At 40.4% G+C, this 14,913-nt stretch overlaps 1 protein-coding gene across 3 annotated transcripts in view; it reads left to right on the top strand.

Moving 5' to 3' along the window:
• LOC310722858 (uridine-cytidine kinase-like 1) overlaps positions 1-13,849 on the top strand; it is a 14,341-nt gene extending 492 nt beyond the window's left edge. Inside the window, exons 2-15 of one of the 3 annotated variants that reach the window (XM_083535628.1) lie at positions 2,697-2,899; positions 2,990-3,096; positions 3,639-3,809; positions 3,922-3,993; positions 4,725-4,914; positions 5,334-5,395; positions 8,732-8,751; positions 9,881-9,979; positions 10,055-10,148; positions 10,247-10,309; positions 11,575-11,697; positions 11,957-12,064; positions 12,148-12,304; positions 13,039-13,849. In XM_083535628.1, coding sequence (XP_083391754.1) covers positions 2,697-2,899; positions 2,990-3,096; positions 3,639-3,809; positions 3,922-3,993; positions 4,725-4,914; positions 5,334-5,395; positions 8,732-8,751; positions 9,881-9,979; positions 10,055-10,148; positions 10,247-10,309; positions 11,575-11,697; positions 11,957-12,064; positions 12,148-12,304; positions 13,039-13,115 — 1,546 coding nt within the window. In that variant the 3' untranslated portion in view covers positions 13,116-13,849. Of the gene's footprint in view, positions 1-2,696; positions 2,900-2,989; positions 3,097-3,638; positions 3,810-3,921; positions 3,994-4,724; positions 4,915-5,333; positions 5,413-7,608; positions 7,626-8,731; positions 8,752-9,880; positions 9,980-10,054; positions 10,149-10,246; positions 10,310-11,574; positions 11,698-11,956; positions 12,065-12,147; positions 12,305-13,038 lie in introns of all 3 variants that reach the window. The other 2 variants (XM_083535629.1, XM_083535630.1) reach the window with 2 other exon arrangements.
• Positions 13,850-14,913: the final 1,064 nt, after the last annotated feature.

Raw genomic sequence — 14,913 nt, 5'->3', positions numbered from 1 at the left:
TTCCAGCGTGTGTAGATGTACACACAATACATACACTATACACACTTTACACAACCATATACACACCTGGCACACACTTTACACAACCATACACACACACCTGGCACACACTTTACACAACCATATACACACCTGACACACTTTACACAACCATATACACACCTGACACACACTTTACACAACCATATACACACCTGACACACTTTACACAACCAAACACACACACCTGGCACACACTTTACACAACCATATACACACCTGACACACTTTACACAACCATACACACACACCTGGCACACACTTTACACAACCATATACACACCTGACACACTTTACACAACCATACACACACACCTGGCACACACTTTACACAACCATATACACACCTGACACACACTTTACACAACCATATACACACCTGACACACTTTACACAACCAAACACACACACCTGGCACACACTTTACACAACCATATACACACCTGACACACTTTACACAACCATACACACACACCTGGCACACACTTTACACAACCATATACACACCTGACACACTTTACACAACCATACACACACACCTGGCACACACTTTACACAACCATATACACACCTGACACACTTTACACAACCATATACACACCTGACACACACTTTACACAACCATATACACACCTGACACACACTTTACACAACCATAAACACACCTGACACACACTTTACACAACCATACACACACACCTGGCACACACTTTACACAACCATACACACACACCTGGCACACACTTTACACAACCATATACACACCTGACACACTTTACACAACCATATACACACCTGACACACACTTTACACAACCATATACACACCTGACACACTTTACACAACCATACACACACACCTGGCACACACTTTACACAACCATATACACACCTGACACACTTTACACAACCATATACACACCTGACACACACTTTACACAACCATTATACACACCTGGCACACACTTTACACAACCATATACACACCTGACACACTTTACACAACCATACACACACCTGGCACACACTTTACACAACCATATACACACCTGACACACACTTTACACAACCATATACACACCTGACACACACTTTACACAACCATATACACACCTGACACACACTTTACACAACCATATACACACCTGACACACACTTTACACAACCATATACACACCTGACACACACTTTACACAACCATATACACACCTGACACACACTTTACACAACCATATACACACCTGACACACACTTTACACAACCATATACACACCTGACACACACGTTACACAACCATATACACACCTGACACACACTTTAAACAACCATACACACACCTGGCACACACTTTACACAACCATACACACACCTGGCACACACTTTACACAACCATATACACACCTGACACACACTTTACACAACTATATACACACCCTACACAACCATATACACACCTGACACACACTTTACACAACCATATACACATCTGACACACACTTTACACAACCATATACACACCTGACACACACCCTACACAACCATATACACACCTGACACACACGTTACACAACCATATACACACCTGACACACACCCTACACAGCCATAGACACACCCTACACAGCCATATACACAACCATATACACACATGACACAAACTTTACACAACCATATACACACCTGATACACACTCTACTCAGCCATATACACACCCTACACAGCCATATACACACCCTACACAGCCATATACACACCCTACACAACCATATACACACACTTTACACAACCATATACACACACTTTACACAACCATATACACACACTTTACACAACCATATACACACACTTTACACAACCATATACACACACTTTACACAACCATATACACACACTTTACACAACCATATACACACACTTTACACAACCATATACACACCTGACACACACTTTACACAACCATATACACACCTGACACACCCTACACAACCATATACACACCTGACACACACGTTACACAACCATATACACACCTGACACACACCCTACACAGCCATATACACAACCATATACACACCCTACACACCTGATACACACTCTACTCAGCCATATACACACCCTAAAGAACCATATACACACCCTACACAACCATATACACACCCTACACAACCATATACACACACTTTACACAACCATATACACACACTGCACAACACCATATACACACCTCTAAGCTCTTAAACTTGCTTGGTGGTGCTGAGATTCGAACTCATGACCTTCTGGTCAGAATTTGAATGTCTTAACCGCTTCCAGTTGATGTGTCCATGTGATGAGAGTCTTACTCACATGAGGCCTGTGGTCTTTTCTGGGCTTGTGTGTGGGATTCCTGGAGTGGACATGAAGGTGTGTTTGCACTCCCTCACCTGCACAGACATCAAACGCCATGCCAGGAGCTCCATCCTGAGAGGTTCTCAAAGTCCATGGACTCTCTCTGATGTCCTGCATGGGATAATTAGCATAATAATGGTATCCACGTCCAGACGGAAAGATCCCGGTCCTGTGATTTTTTAAGGCGTTTCTGATGGATACGTTTAAACAGTTCTGTGGGTTTGAACGTTGAAGGTTTTGAATTTGACTCGCCCGTATGTTCTCTACCCTCTAGCGGCAGCAGCGAGGATTCTCTCGACGGCCTTTTGAGGCGCACCTGCCCTCTGACGCCGTCGCTGTCTCCGCAGAAGAGGACCACGAGTCAGAGTAAAACCGAGCCTCCTCTGCTAAGGACCAACAAGCGGACGATCTACACGGCGGGACGTCCACCCTGGTACAACGTCACAGGAACCACCTTTAAGGAGGCGTTCGTTATAGGTATGTCCTCATAACCCGTTCATCTCAGAACCCAGCTGCTGAGGAAGATGTTGTTCTTCATGATAAATACCTAACGGTGTGGTAATGCAGGTCTGTGCGGGGGGAGCGCCTCGGGGAAAACCACCGTCGCCAATAAGATCATCGAGGCTCTGGATGTTCCATGGGTCGTCCTTCTGTCCATGGACTCCTTCTATAAGGTAATGATAATTCCTGGGTTCCTAGGTGTGTTAATGTAAAGGGTTATTTGAAATCTAAGACGTGTGTGTGTGTGTGTGTGTGTGTGTGTGTGTGTGTGTGTATGTATCTGTATTACCCAAATTGGGGTAACAAATGTAAACTATTTTAATAAATCTTTCCATTTATTGAATTTTATTTAATTGATTACTCAATTTAATAGATATAATAAAAACGTATCGTGTTCATTTGATTTATTTTATTTTATATATAAATAATATTCGTATGAAATATTGTACATTTATTATTTTATATATTATTTACCCAAGAGGGCATTTTTATAAAAAAAAAAACATAAAACAAACCGTGACTTAAAAATTAAAATTTTTAAATGTTTAAAAATTTTTAATTGTTTAAAATTTGTAAAAATAAAAAAATAATTAAATAATTAAATAAATAAATAAATAAAAATTATATATATTTTTTTGGAAAAATGTTTTTACATTTATTTTTATTTATTTTTTGTATTTATTTATATATATATATATATATAAAAACACCACAGGTGTTGAGCAAAGAGGAACAGGAGCTTGCGGCGAGGAACGAGTACAACTTTGATCATCCAGACGCTTTCGACTTCGAACTGCTCATCACAGTGCTGAGGAAACTGAAGAAGGGCAAAAGCATCAAAGTGCCCGTCTACGACTTCACCACACACGGCCGTCGCAAAGAGTGGGTAAGTGTCAATCTGAATTCTGAAGAAACCTCGTTCTGGAGGAACAGTGGAGCATTTTCAGGTGAACAATGGAAACGCAAATGTCTGGAATCATTTTTTTTTGTCTTTCCAGAAAACTGTGTATGGGGCCAATGTTGTAATATTCGAAGGAATCTTGGCTTTTGCGAATAAGGAGCTTTTGAAGGTAAGTTTACATCCTGGTCCTCAGGAGATCAAATTAATCTATGACCAAAAGTATTTAAACTCCCGACTTTTGAAAATTTTTCCCTTCACAAAGCCAGCCCTATGAAGATACGCTTTACATGTGTGTGGAAGATCTTGAGTGGCCTCCTATAGATCTTAAAACCCTACTGAACAGCTCTGGAATGAATTGGAACATCACCTACATTAATACCTGATTTTTAAATCTCACCAATCTCCACACTATCTAGTTTAAACATCTTCCCAGAAAAATGGAGGGTGTTATAACAAGTAGGTACTAATTGTGCGATGGTATGTTCAAAAAGGAAGCACATAGCAATCTTATTCCGGTGTCCACAAACTTTTGCCTGTATAGTGTGTAAAATATATTAGAATTCGACCGACACTCAAAATAAAAAAAATGACAGTACATCCAAAATGAATAAAAAAAAATAAAGTGGTATCAGTGATTCACCTCTAGAGGCCGCTCTTGTATAACGCAACCCGGAAAAACTGTAGGTATGGGTTTTTGCCAATAGTTCCAGCAACTTTCGGTGCCGTTTAATCTGCAAAACCGACAAATCGGTCAACTATCATTATTTAAATTTAGTAAAGAATTAATTTATTTATATAGATTTTATTATTAATTATATAAATTAAAACCCTATATAAATCTATAATGCTTTTCAAAAAAAGGTATGCTTTTTTTTTTTGTTTTGTGTGTCTTCTTTCTAGCTGCTGGACATGAAAGTATTTGTGGACACTGATTCGGACATCCGGCTCGTCAGGCGGCTAAAAAGGGACATCACAAACCGAGGTCGAGACATCGGCGGCGTCATCAAGCAGTACAACAAGTTCGTGAAACCGGCGTTCGAGCAGTACATCGAACCCACAGTGCAGGTCGCCGATATCGTGGTTCCGAGAGGTGAGAAGGGCCGAGACGTGTACGGTTGCGAGTTTCGTTCCGAACGTTCCTGCTTCATTCTTTGGTGTCTAAATGATCCGAGTGTCCGCCTCGAAACTGATGGAGAGCAACTGTGACCAAAAGTATTCACAGTTTGAAGGTGCACATGCATTATATAGCATGACATTTTTCCTTCATATGAACTATGAGACCTGAACCTGTTTTATGAGACCTGAATTCCTTCCCAGTGGAACATTTTCCCAGAGCAGAATGGAGATTTAATATGGAAATGGGATCGTATGGTCAGGTGTCCACAAACCTTTGGCCCCACAGTGTATCTTACGTGCGATTTCTTTTTATCATTTCTTTTTTTTTTTTATGTATAAATGATGACGTGAATGTTTTGAAGGTTTGTCTGAAACGTTCCGTTCTTCCACCAGGTGGAGAGAACTTCGTAGCGCTGGAGTTGATCGTGCAGCACGTGCACAGTCAGCTCGAAAAGGTACGTTCACGCGTCACGTGACGAGCACGCGGTGGGGGTTTTTTCGCCTGTTTTTTCGAAGCATTGTTACCAGTGAATGTCGAGAGTTTGATAATAAAAAATTAAATTAAATCAACTGAACATTAAATTATTTTACATTTCTATAATAATTTCATTGAATGAATTAAATATATACATTTAAATTCCTATATGTTTATCGCAATTATTATTATATATATATATATATATATATACAGTGGGTACGGAAAGTATTTAGACCCCCTTAAATTTTTCACTCTTTTTTATTTTGCAGCCATTTGCTAAAATCATTTAGGTTCATTTCTTTTCCTCATGAATGTACACACAGCACCCTATATTGACAGAAAAACACAGAATTGTTGACACTGTTGCAGATTTATTAAAAAAGAAAAACTGAAATATCACATGGTCCTAAGTATTCAGACCCTTTGCTCAGTATTTAGTAGAAGCCCCCTTTTGATCTAATACAGCCATGAGTCTTTTTGGGAAGGCTGCAACAAGTTTTTCACACCTGGATTCAGGGATCCTCTGCCATTCCTCCTTGCAGATCCTCTCCAGTTCAGTCAGGTTGGACGGTAAACGTTGGTGGACAGCTATTTTTAGGTCTCTCCAGAGATGCTCAATTGGGTTTAAGTCAGGGCTCTGGCTGGGCCATTCAAGAACAGTCACGGAGTTGTTGTGAAGCCACTCCATCGTTATTTTTAGCTGTGTGCTTAGGGTCATTGTCTTGTTGGAAGGTAAACCTTCAGCCCAGTCTGAGGTCCAGAGCACTCTGGAGAAGGTTTTCGTCCAGGATATCCCTGTACTTGGCCGCATTCATCTTTCCCTTGATTGCAACCAGTCGTCCTGTCCCTGCAGCTGAAAAACACCCCCACAGCATGATGCTGCCACCACCATGCTTCATTGTTGAGACTGTACTGGACAGGTGATGAGCAGTGCCTGGTTTTCTCCACACATACCGCTTAGAATTAAGGCCAAAAAGTTCTATCTTGGTCTCATCAGACCAGAGAATCTTATTTCTCACCATCTTGGAGAACTCCATGCGGGTTTTCATGTGTCCTGCACTGAGGAGAGGCTTCCGTCGGGCCACTCTGCTATAAAGCCCCACTGGTGAAGGGCTGCAGTGATGGTTGACTTTCTACAACTTTCTCCCATCTCCCGACTGCATCTCTGGAGCTCAGCCACAGTGATCTTTGGGTTCTTCTTTACCTCTCTCACCAAGGCTCTTCTCCCCCGATAGCTCAGTTTGGCCGGACGGCCAGCTCTAGGAATGGTTCTGGTCGTCCCAAACATCTTCCATTTGAGGATTATGGAGGCCACTGTGCTCTTAGGAACCTTAAGTGCAGCAAAAAAATTTTTGGAACCTTGGCCAGATCTGTGCCTTGCCACAATTCTGTCTCTGAGCTCTTCAGGCAGTTCCTTTGACCTTAATGATTCTCATTTGCTCTGACATGCATTGTGATCTGTAAGGTCTTATATAAACAGGTGTGTGGCTTTCCCAATCAAGTCCAATCAGTATAATCAAAAATTTCTGGACTCAAATGAAGGTGTAGAACCATCTCAAGGATGATCAGAAGAAATGGAGAGCACCTGAGTTAAATATTTGAGTGTCACAGCAAAGGGTCCGAATACTTAGGACCATGTGATATTTCAGTTTTTCTTTTTTAATAAATCTGCAAAAAGGTCAACAATTCTGTGTTTTTCTGTCAGTATGGGGTGCTATGTGTACATTCATGAGGAAAAGAAATGAACTTAAATGATTTTAGCAAATGGCTGCAATATAACAAAAAGTGAAAAATTTAAGGGGGTCTGAATACTTTCCGTACCCACTGTATATCATATTTATCTCACACATTTATTTGTGTGTGTGTGTGTGTGTGTGTGTGTGTGTGTGTGTGTCATATTAGAACCCATATTGTGCTTCAGAATGAATTAATATAAAAGTGGGCGTGTCACACAGCCGAGTGATTAGCATAATTGGAATGATGAATGATTATTATTGATAGTAATTGGAGAGAAGACTTTGTTCGTACTGTGATTCTGGAGTGTTGGAATGTTATGGTTCTTCTTCACTGGATGATTTTTTTGATCTTGTGTGTGTTTTCGTTTCTCTCCTGTGCGTTTGTAATGAAACACTCGTGTGTGTGAAACCCCCCTCTCCCCCCGTCGCCTGAATGCACTCTAACTTACCACAGCGTGAAAGCACAGTGAGGTATGGCCATCACTCTGTACTCACTCTGTCCTCCTCCGTCTGCTTCTGTCCTCCTCTGTCTCTGTCTGCTTCTGTGTTTCTCCGTCTCTCCGTCTGCTTCGGTCCTCCTCCGTCTTTCCACCTGCTTCTGTGCTTCTGTTCTTCAACTCTCCACCCGCTTCTGTTCTTCTTCATCTCTCCACCCGCTTCTGTTCTTCTTCATCTCTCCACCCGCTTCTGTTCTTCTTCATCTCTCCACCCGCTTCTGTTCTTCTTCATCTCTCCACCCGCTTCTGTTGTTCTTCATCTCTCCACCCGCTTCTGTTGTTCTTCATCTCTCCATCTGTTCTTCATCTCTCCACCTGCTTCTGTTGTTCTTCATCTCTCCACCTGCTTCTGTTCATCTCTCCACCTGCTTCTGTTCATCTCTCCACCTGCTTCTGTTCATCTCTCCACCTGCTTCTGTTCTTCTCCATCTCTCAAATTTTTTTTTCTTTACCATCTATCTGTCTGTCCCTTTCGAAGAGGACACTAAGAGACTAAAGGGTGTGTGTGTGTGTGTGTGTGTGTGTGTGTGTGTGTGTGTATATCTAATGCTAATTCATTATTTCTACTCGAGTGAATTACTGTATATTTATTATATAAAATAGTTTGATGTTATGAATCAGGCACTTATGCAGATCTTATTCTGTCCATCCTTTCGTCTCTGTCCTCACTGTGGCGCTTCGCTCCGGTGGCTGTGATAAACGTGTGTGTGTGTGTGTGTGTGTGTGTGTGTGTGTGTGAGTGAAGGCGATGTTTCAGTGGTTCTGCAGAATCACCTCTTCACGCAATCAGAACTTCCCAGACCTTCTGGAATCGGGTTCTTATAGCGTTTAGGAACACGGGTGCATATCAGAACTACTAAAACATCACCTGCACATCTCACGACGTAACACCCCCAACACACACACACACACACACACACACACACACACACGCATGCACAAACACACACACTTACCCACCGCACTTCCTCTGAATTGAGCTTTAATGAGGTTTTGTACTTTCTCTTTATTTTTTCCTTTTTTTTCTCCTCTTTTTTTTCCCTCTCCATCTCTGGTTATGGCAATAAATCTCTTCTTCAGAGGAAACTCCGCTGGGATATGTGAGGAAAAACTCTGGCATCCCTTTTTTTTTGTGCATTTTGTTTCTTGTGGAGCATTTTTGCTTTTCTAATGATTTTATTTTTTGTATTATTGGTGCTTGATTTTTATTCTTTTATTTATTTATTCATTTATTTATTTATTGCACTCGTGTGCCTCATTCTCTTGCACACGGCCCACTAACACGCACAAGTTCTTCTCGTGAGAGATACGCGAGCGATCGTCTGGAATGATCTCGCTTATTTATTTAGACACAAAGAGACAATGTTCAGGTTCGGATGCTGCATGAATTATTAGATGATGATGATGATGATGGTCACCCAGGAAGACTCCAACGTCCCAAACGCATACACTTTGAGGCCAAAAGTTTATGGACACCCGACCTAAATATCTTAAATGTCTCGGATCGTAAAAATGTGCTTAATTAAATAAATATGTAAATATTCATGAATAAATGTATTTATATCATTAATAAATTCTAAACAAATAATTATAATATTTATCTTGCGTGTAAAAAAAAAAACAAAAACAAAAAACAACAAATAAATAAAAACAGCATGTAGTGTCAGTGATTTGCCTCTAGAGGCCGCTCTCATGCTGTTTAACAAGACCTGGAAAATCGGTATGGATTTTTTCTGATAGTTCCAGACATCTAAAAGTCAGATCAGTGAGGAGGCTCTATAGCGGGATGCTCGAGATCTTCCACACACATCCAACCCAGATCTTCATGGAGAGTTGGCTTGGTGCACTCTGTGTCATACTGGATCAGGTTTGGCTTCCTCATGGTTCACTTGAAGGGAGAAATCTCACGCTAGAGCAATCCAGAGACGTTCTACACAATCGTGTGCCTCCGTGTTTTAGGAAACGATTTGAGGACGGAGGACAAGTCAGGTGTCCTAATACTTTTGGTCAGACCGTGTATCATGCATGCTAAATTTGCTCTTCTTATACTATCGTTCCTTTTCTCGTCCTTCTTTAACATCTGCAAGTTTTTTTTCTGCTTCAATGCACATGAATAGATCAAAGCCACAATATTCATCTTTATTCCTGGCTTGATGTGATGTTTGGTGTGTGTGTGTGTGTGTGTGTGTGTTTGCGAACCGATACAAACTTGTCATTGTAACTGTGTAGATCTGCCTTGGCTTCAGCCCATCAGGGTCAACCTTTACCGAAGACCCTCAGTGTGTTGGAGAGCACCCCTCAGGTCCGTGGGATGCACACCATCATCAGGTATGGTCCACAGCCGTCTACACGTCGCCATGGCGACAAGGCCAGCTGCTGATTTTCTTCCTGCTTTCTTCCCAGGAATAAGGAGACAAACCGGGACGAGTTTATTTTCTACTCGAAGAGGTTGATGAGGCTCCTAATCGAACACGCACTCTCCTTCTTACCGCTGAGGGTTAGTGACCACTACAAACACACACACACACACACACACACACACACACACACACACTTGCTTCACTTTTCCTCACGAGCAACTTGTCTCCTTTACAGCCGGTGTCCGTCGAAACACCTCAAGGGACCGTGTACGAAGGGAAGAGGCTCAGCGGGAAAAGGGTCAGTCACACATTTTCCATCCTCCATTTTTTTTAAATAAATTTTTTTATTTAATTTTTTATTATTATTATTATTATTATATAAATTTCATATTTTATAATCATAAAAATTACATTAAAAAGAAAGCAACCATATCATTAAATAAAAAGGCTATGTTTTACAAAATATAACATTTTATAAATATAAATAATGAAATACTTAATAATAAATAAAAACAAAAATAAAATGAAAAATAATGACAAAAATGCAGCCATATCATTAAATAAAAGGCAATTTTTTTATTAAATGCTATTTTGTAACTAACAGTATTCATTCATTCATTTTCTCCCGCTTATCCGTAATTCGGGTCGCGGGGGCAGCAGTCTAAGCAGGCCCCCGCCTTCAACTGCTGCCCAATCCTCACAGCACCGTCCCTTACGGTCCCTCCTGCAGGTGGTGAGCCCACGGGAAGGCGGCCCGACGTCACTCCGACGTCACGGACCTTGATATTTCCCTCGTAAGGGACCCCCGGAGCATAGAGGGTTAAGGGCCTTGCTCAAGGGCCCAAGAGTGGCAGCTCAGCGATACCGGGGCTTGAACCCCAGACCTTCCGATCAGCAACCCAGCGCCTTAACCGCTGGAGCCACCACTCCCCTAACTAACAGTATAAATATTTTATTTTATTTTATTTTATTTATTTTTTTATTTTTTTTCAAAACAAAAAAATATAAAATTAAATATATATATAACAGTATAAATATTTAATTTTATATTTTTTTGTTTTGAAACACAAAATAAAATGGGAGAAGCCGTCTATTGTTTAAAAAAGGTTAAGAAATAATTATTTAAATTAGTTATTTATATATATATATATATATTTAATAATAAGTAATTAAATAAATAGTAGATTATACATTATAATTTATAATGTACATGAAAATATATCTTTTTTGAGACCACACAAAGATAAAAATTATAAATTAAATAATTATTTTTCTGCTTACACACACAAAAAAATACCACTTTTTTTATTTTTATTAGAAAAGGCTACACCATATGTCTGCAAGTATTGGGACACCTGCTCTTTCCAGCTGGTGCATCCAGAAGCTTTTCCTCCACTTAAACTAGGAGACCCAAAACTGTTCCACAAAGTGCACAGCGCCACGAAGATCTGCTTTCCATGGGTTGGGTGTGTGTGTTTCTAAATGCATAAGAACAGTTTGTAAATGTGGTTGTAAGTACAGGTGTGTGTGTGTGTGTGTGTGTGTGTGTGTGTGTGTGTGTAGATCTCTGGAGTGTCCATTCTGCGTGCAGGAGAGACGATGGAGCAGGCCTTGATGGCGGTGTGTAAAGACATCCGACTGGGGAAGATCCTCATCCAGACAAACCATGACACTGGGGAGCCTGAGGTACTTACTCTCTGATTGGACACTCAGTAAATCACATTGTTGGATGACATTTCCTGCCTGGAAGGATCAAAGGGGGGACATATCCTGTCTGAAAGGATCAAAGAGGGGACATATCCTGTCTAAAGGGATCAAAGAGGGGACGTTTACTGTCTAAAAGGATCAGGGGGGATATATCTTTAAAATGTCTAGGGGTCTAGACGTCTTTTAAATGTTTCTGAAGTGAGTCATTGATCCCTGATTATTGATCACTGCTTCCCAGCTTCACTACCTGCGCTTGCCCAAGGACATCAGCGAGGACTACGTGATCCTGATGGACAGCACCGTGTCAACCGGCGCAGCTGCTCTCATGGCCGTTCGAGTTTTACTCGTATGTGCACTTCACAAACAAACTTCTCCACGTTCTACACTATATCCCCGTACGAACCCGATTCCTGGTGCTTTTGGTTTTAGGACCACGATGTCGAGGAGGACAAGATCTTCCTGCTGTCTCTGCTCATGGCTGAGATGGGCGTTCACTCGGTCGCGTACGCCTTTCCCAAGGTCCGTATCATCACCACAGCTGTGGACAAGAAGGTCAACGACGAGTTTCACATCATCCCAGGCATTGGTAAGCATGAAATTAGCTTTCTAAGAATTTGGTGGATCTCCAGAACACAAAATGAGTTCCCATGTCCTGCTTGACGCTTATTCTACGATATACACTGTCGTTAAATGTGTATAGGCGTAATGAATGGCTTTTCTGAACCTTCTGGACCAGAGATTTACGGCATCTTAAACCCACCTTATACTTACTCTGAAGTTTGTGGACACCCGACTGTAAGATTGCTATGTGCTCCTTTTTGAGCATCCAATTCCACATGTCTCCAAATGCTATTATAATGAGCTCCACTGTTCTGGGAAGATGTTCCTCTAGACTTTGTGGAAATTTCTAAGATTTTATTCAGCCACAAGGAAAGTCAGGAATGGATGTAGATGAGGAGGTCAGGAGGCATGGGTTTATTCTCATGCCTCTAGAGGCCGCTCTCGTACTGTATAACGTAACCCGGAAAAACTATCTGTATGGATTTTTGCCAGCAAAACCAATTAATCGGTTCGGCTTCAACATCCGAACAAAGTCAAGCATATCATCGTGGAGCTGGATTTGTGCATTACATGTCACGCTGGAACAGGTTTGGTTCTTCAAGAGGGAAAATATTTCGGTTTTAAGAAGAACCATACGTGGAATACACGGAGAAGTCGGGTGTCCTAATACTTTTGTATATATAGTTCTATATTATGTAAACATCCAGATAATCCAAGGAATCGACGGTGTTGAAAGTGCTGCTCTCTTGCATTCTACAGGAAACTTCGGGGACCGTTATTTCGGAACAGACGCTCCATCGGAGTGGTATGAAAGCGAAGAAGGGATGGATTACTAAAGGGAAGGGATCAATTTTTTTTTTTTTTTTTTGTGAGCAAAAGGAGGAACTGACTGAATTCACTGCCGAGACGGTGCTGCTCATCTCAACCCTAGTGTTCAGAGTACTTATTATTATTCTTTTATTATTCTTATGATTATTAATATTAATTGAAGTTATTTTTTTTTCCCCTTGTTTTTGAAAATGTTTTGCAGGGTATGACGTTTCATTTCTTTCTTTCTTTTTTTGTGTCAAAGAAATGACTTTTGTTTTCGATTCCAGCTCTCAGTAGCAGTGAGGAAATCGTTTCTCGTTCCTTTTCAAGTCGTAATTTCAAGTTGTAATTATTCGAAAATTTCACTTTGCTGTCTGGAAATTCGGCGCTGAGACGACGTGGGTGCACACGTCTACCATACACAGCTGTAAGAAAAAAGACCACCGGATTTAACCAACCTTGGGTGCAAAAGTTTACACAAAAAAAAGAAAAAAAAAGCAGGCGCTTGTATTAAAAATAAATAAATAAAAAAGGGTTCAATATATTGACATGGGTGCATAAATGTTTCTTGCTAAGAGTGAAAGATCTGCGGAAACAGTCGTCCAATATTTACTATCGGACGTGAAACGGACGTGTGTACATATAAAGGGTGTGTATACTTTTGCAACCTGGGTATTGTTTGTTGTTTCTATTTGCTTTTGATTTATTTCGAGATCTTGGTTTGATATTTATAATATAATTAAACAATTCCGATTCCAAATTGTTTCCCCCTGCAGTTTCTTCATCCTACATTTAGTTCCCATTCCCTCTTATAAGAGCTTCCACTCCTCTGGGAAGATGTTCCTCTGGATTTTGTGGAGATTCATGAGATTTCATTCACCATGATGTACGTAAGGAAGAAGGTCAGGAAGCCTGGGGTGGTTTTCCAATTCATCCCAATAAGGTTTGTGCTCTGTAGGAGGCCACTCAAGATCTTCCATACACATCCAACCCATGGAAAGCAGATCTTCATGGAGCACATATGGGTGGAAATGACCATTGTTCTAATACTTTTGGATGCACAGTGAGTCATTTATGGATTATTTCCAAACGGGGTGCTAATAATAATGGTGTTTATTTTAGACGTGTGTGTGTGTGTGTGTGTGTGTGTGTGTGTGTGTGTGTGTGTGTGTGTGTCTGCCTTGCCTAATACACCGTGTTGACAGGATGCTGATGATGCATTTATTTTGGGCAACAGAATTTGACCTTTGTGAAGCAACTATCCAACACACACACACACACACACACACACACACACACACACACACACACACACACAGTGAGCAAATATAGAATGTAAATGTGATATAATTCAGTAACCAGACTATGATCATTTGTTTTCTTTTTTTAGAAACAAATGATGGAACAATAAAAAAAAAAAAAAAAAATTTAAGGAAATTTTTTTTTTCGAAAATGTTTGAATAAAATTTCAATAATAAATTAATCAATTAATAAATCAGTACACAGTTACAGTCCATTATACATAAGATTTTTTTTCCTCTTTATTTCTCTTCCCCCTTTTTTTTTTTTTTTCTTTTTTTACTCTTATATAAATTATGCTTATTATAAAGGTCAGAAATAGTAATTATAATAGTAATAATTAAAAAACTTAAGAAACTGTAAAGGTTTCGAAGGCCCTCGTTTAATGTAGCACCTTTTTTTTTTTTTTTGGAGCGATTGACACACTTCACGTATACGACCAGACACGAAGATCCACCTGACTAAAAGTGGCCAAAAGTATTGGGACACCCAAACCCCCAACAACAACCCAAAACGTGCTTCTTC

Source organism: Silurus aristotelis, assembly GCF_946808225.1.
Source record: "Silurus aristotelis genome assembly, chromosome: 29".
Taxonomy (NCBI): domain Eukaryota; kingdom Metazoa; phylum Chordata; class Actinopteri; order Siluriformes; family Siluridae; genus Silurus; species Silurus aristotelis.
This window is presented reverse-complemented; position numbering and strand designations above follow the sequence as displayed.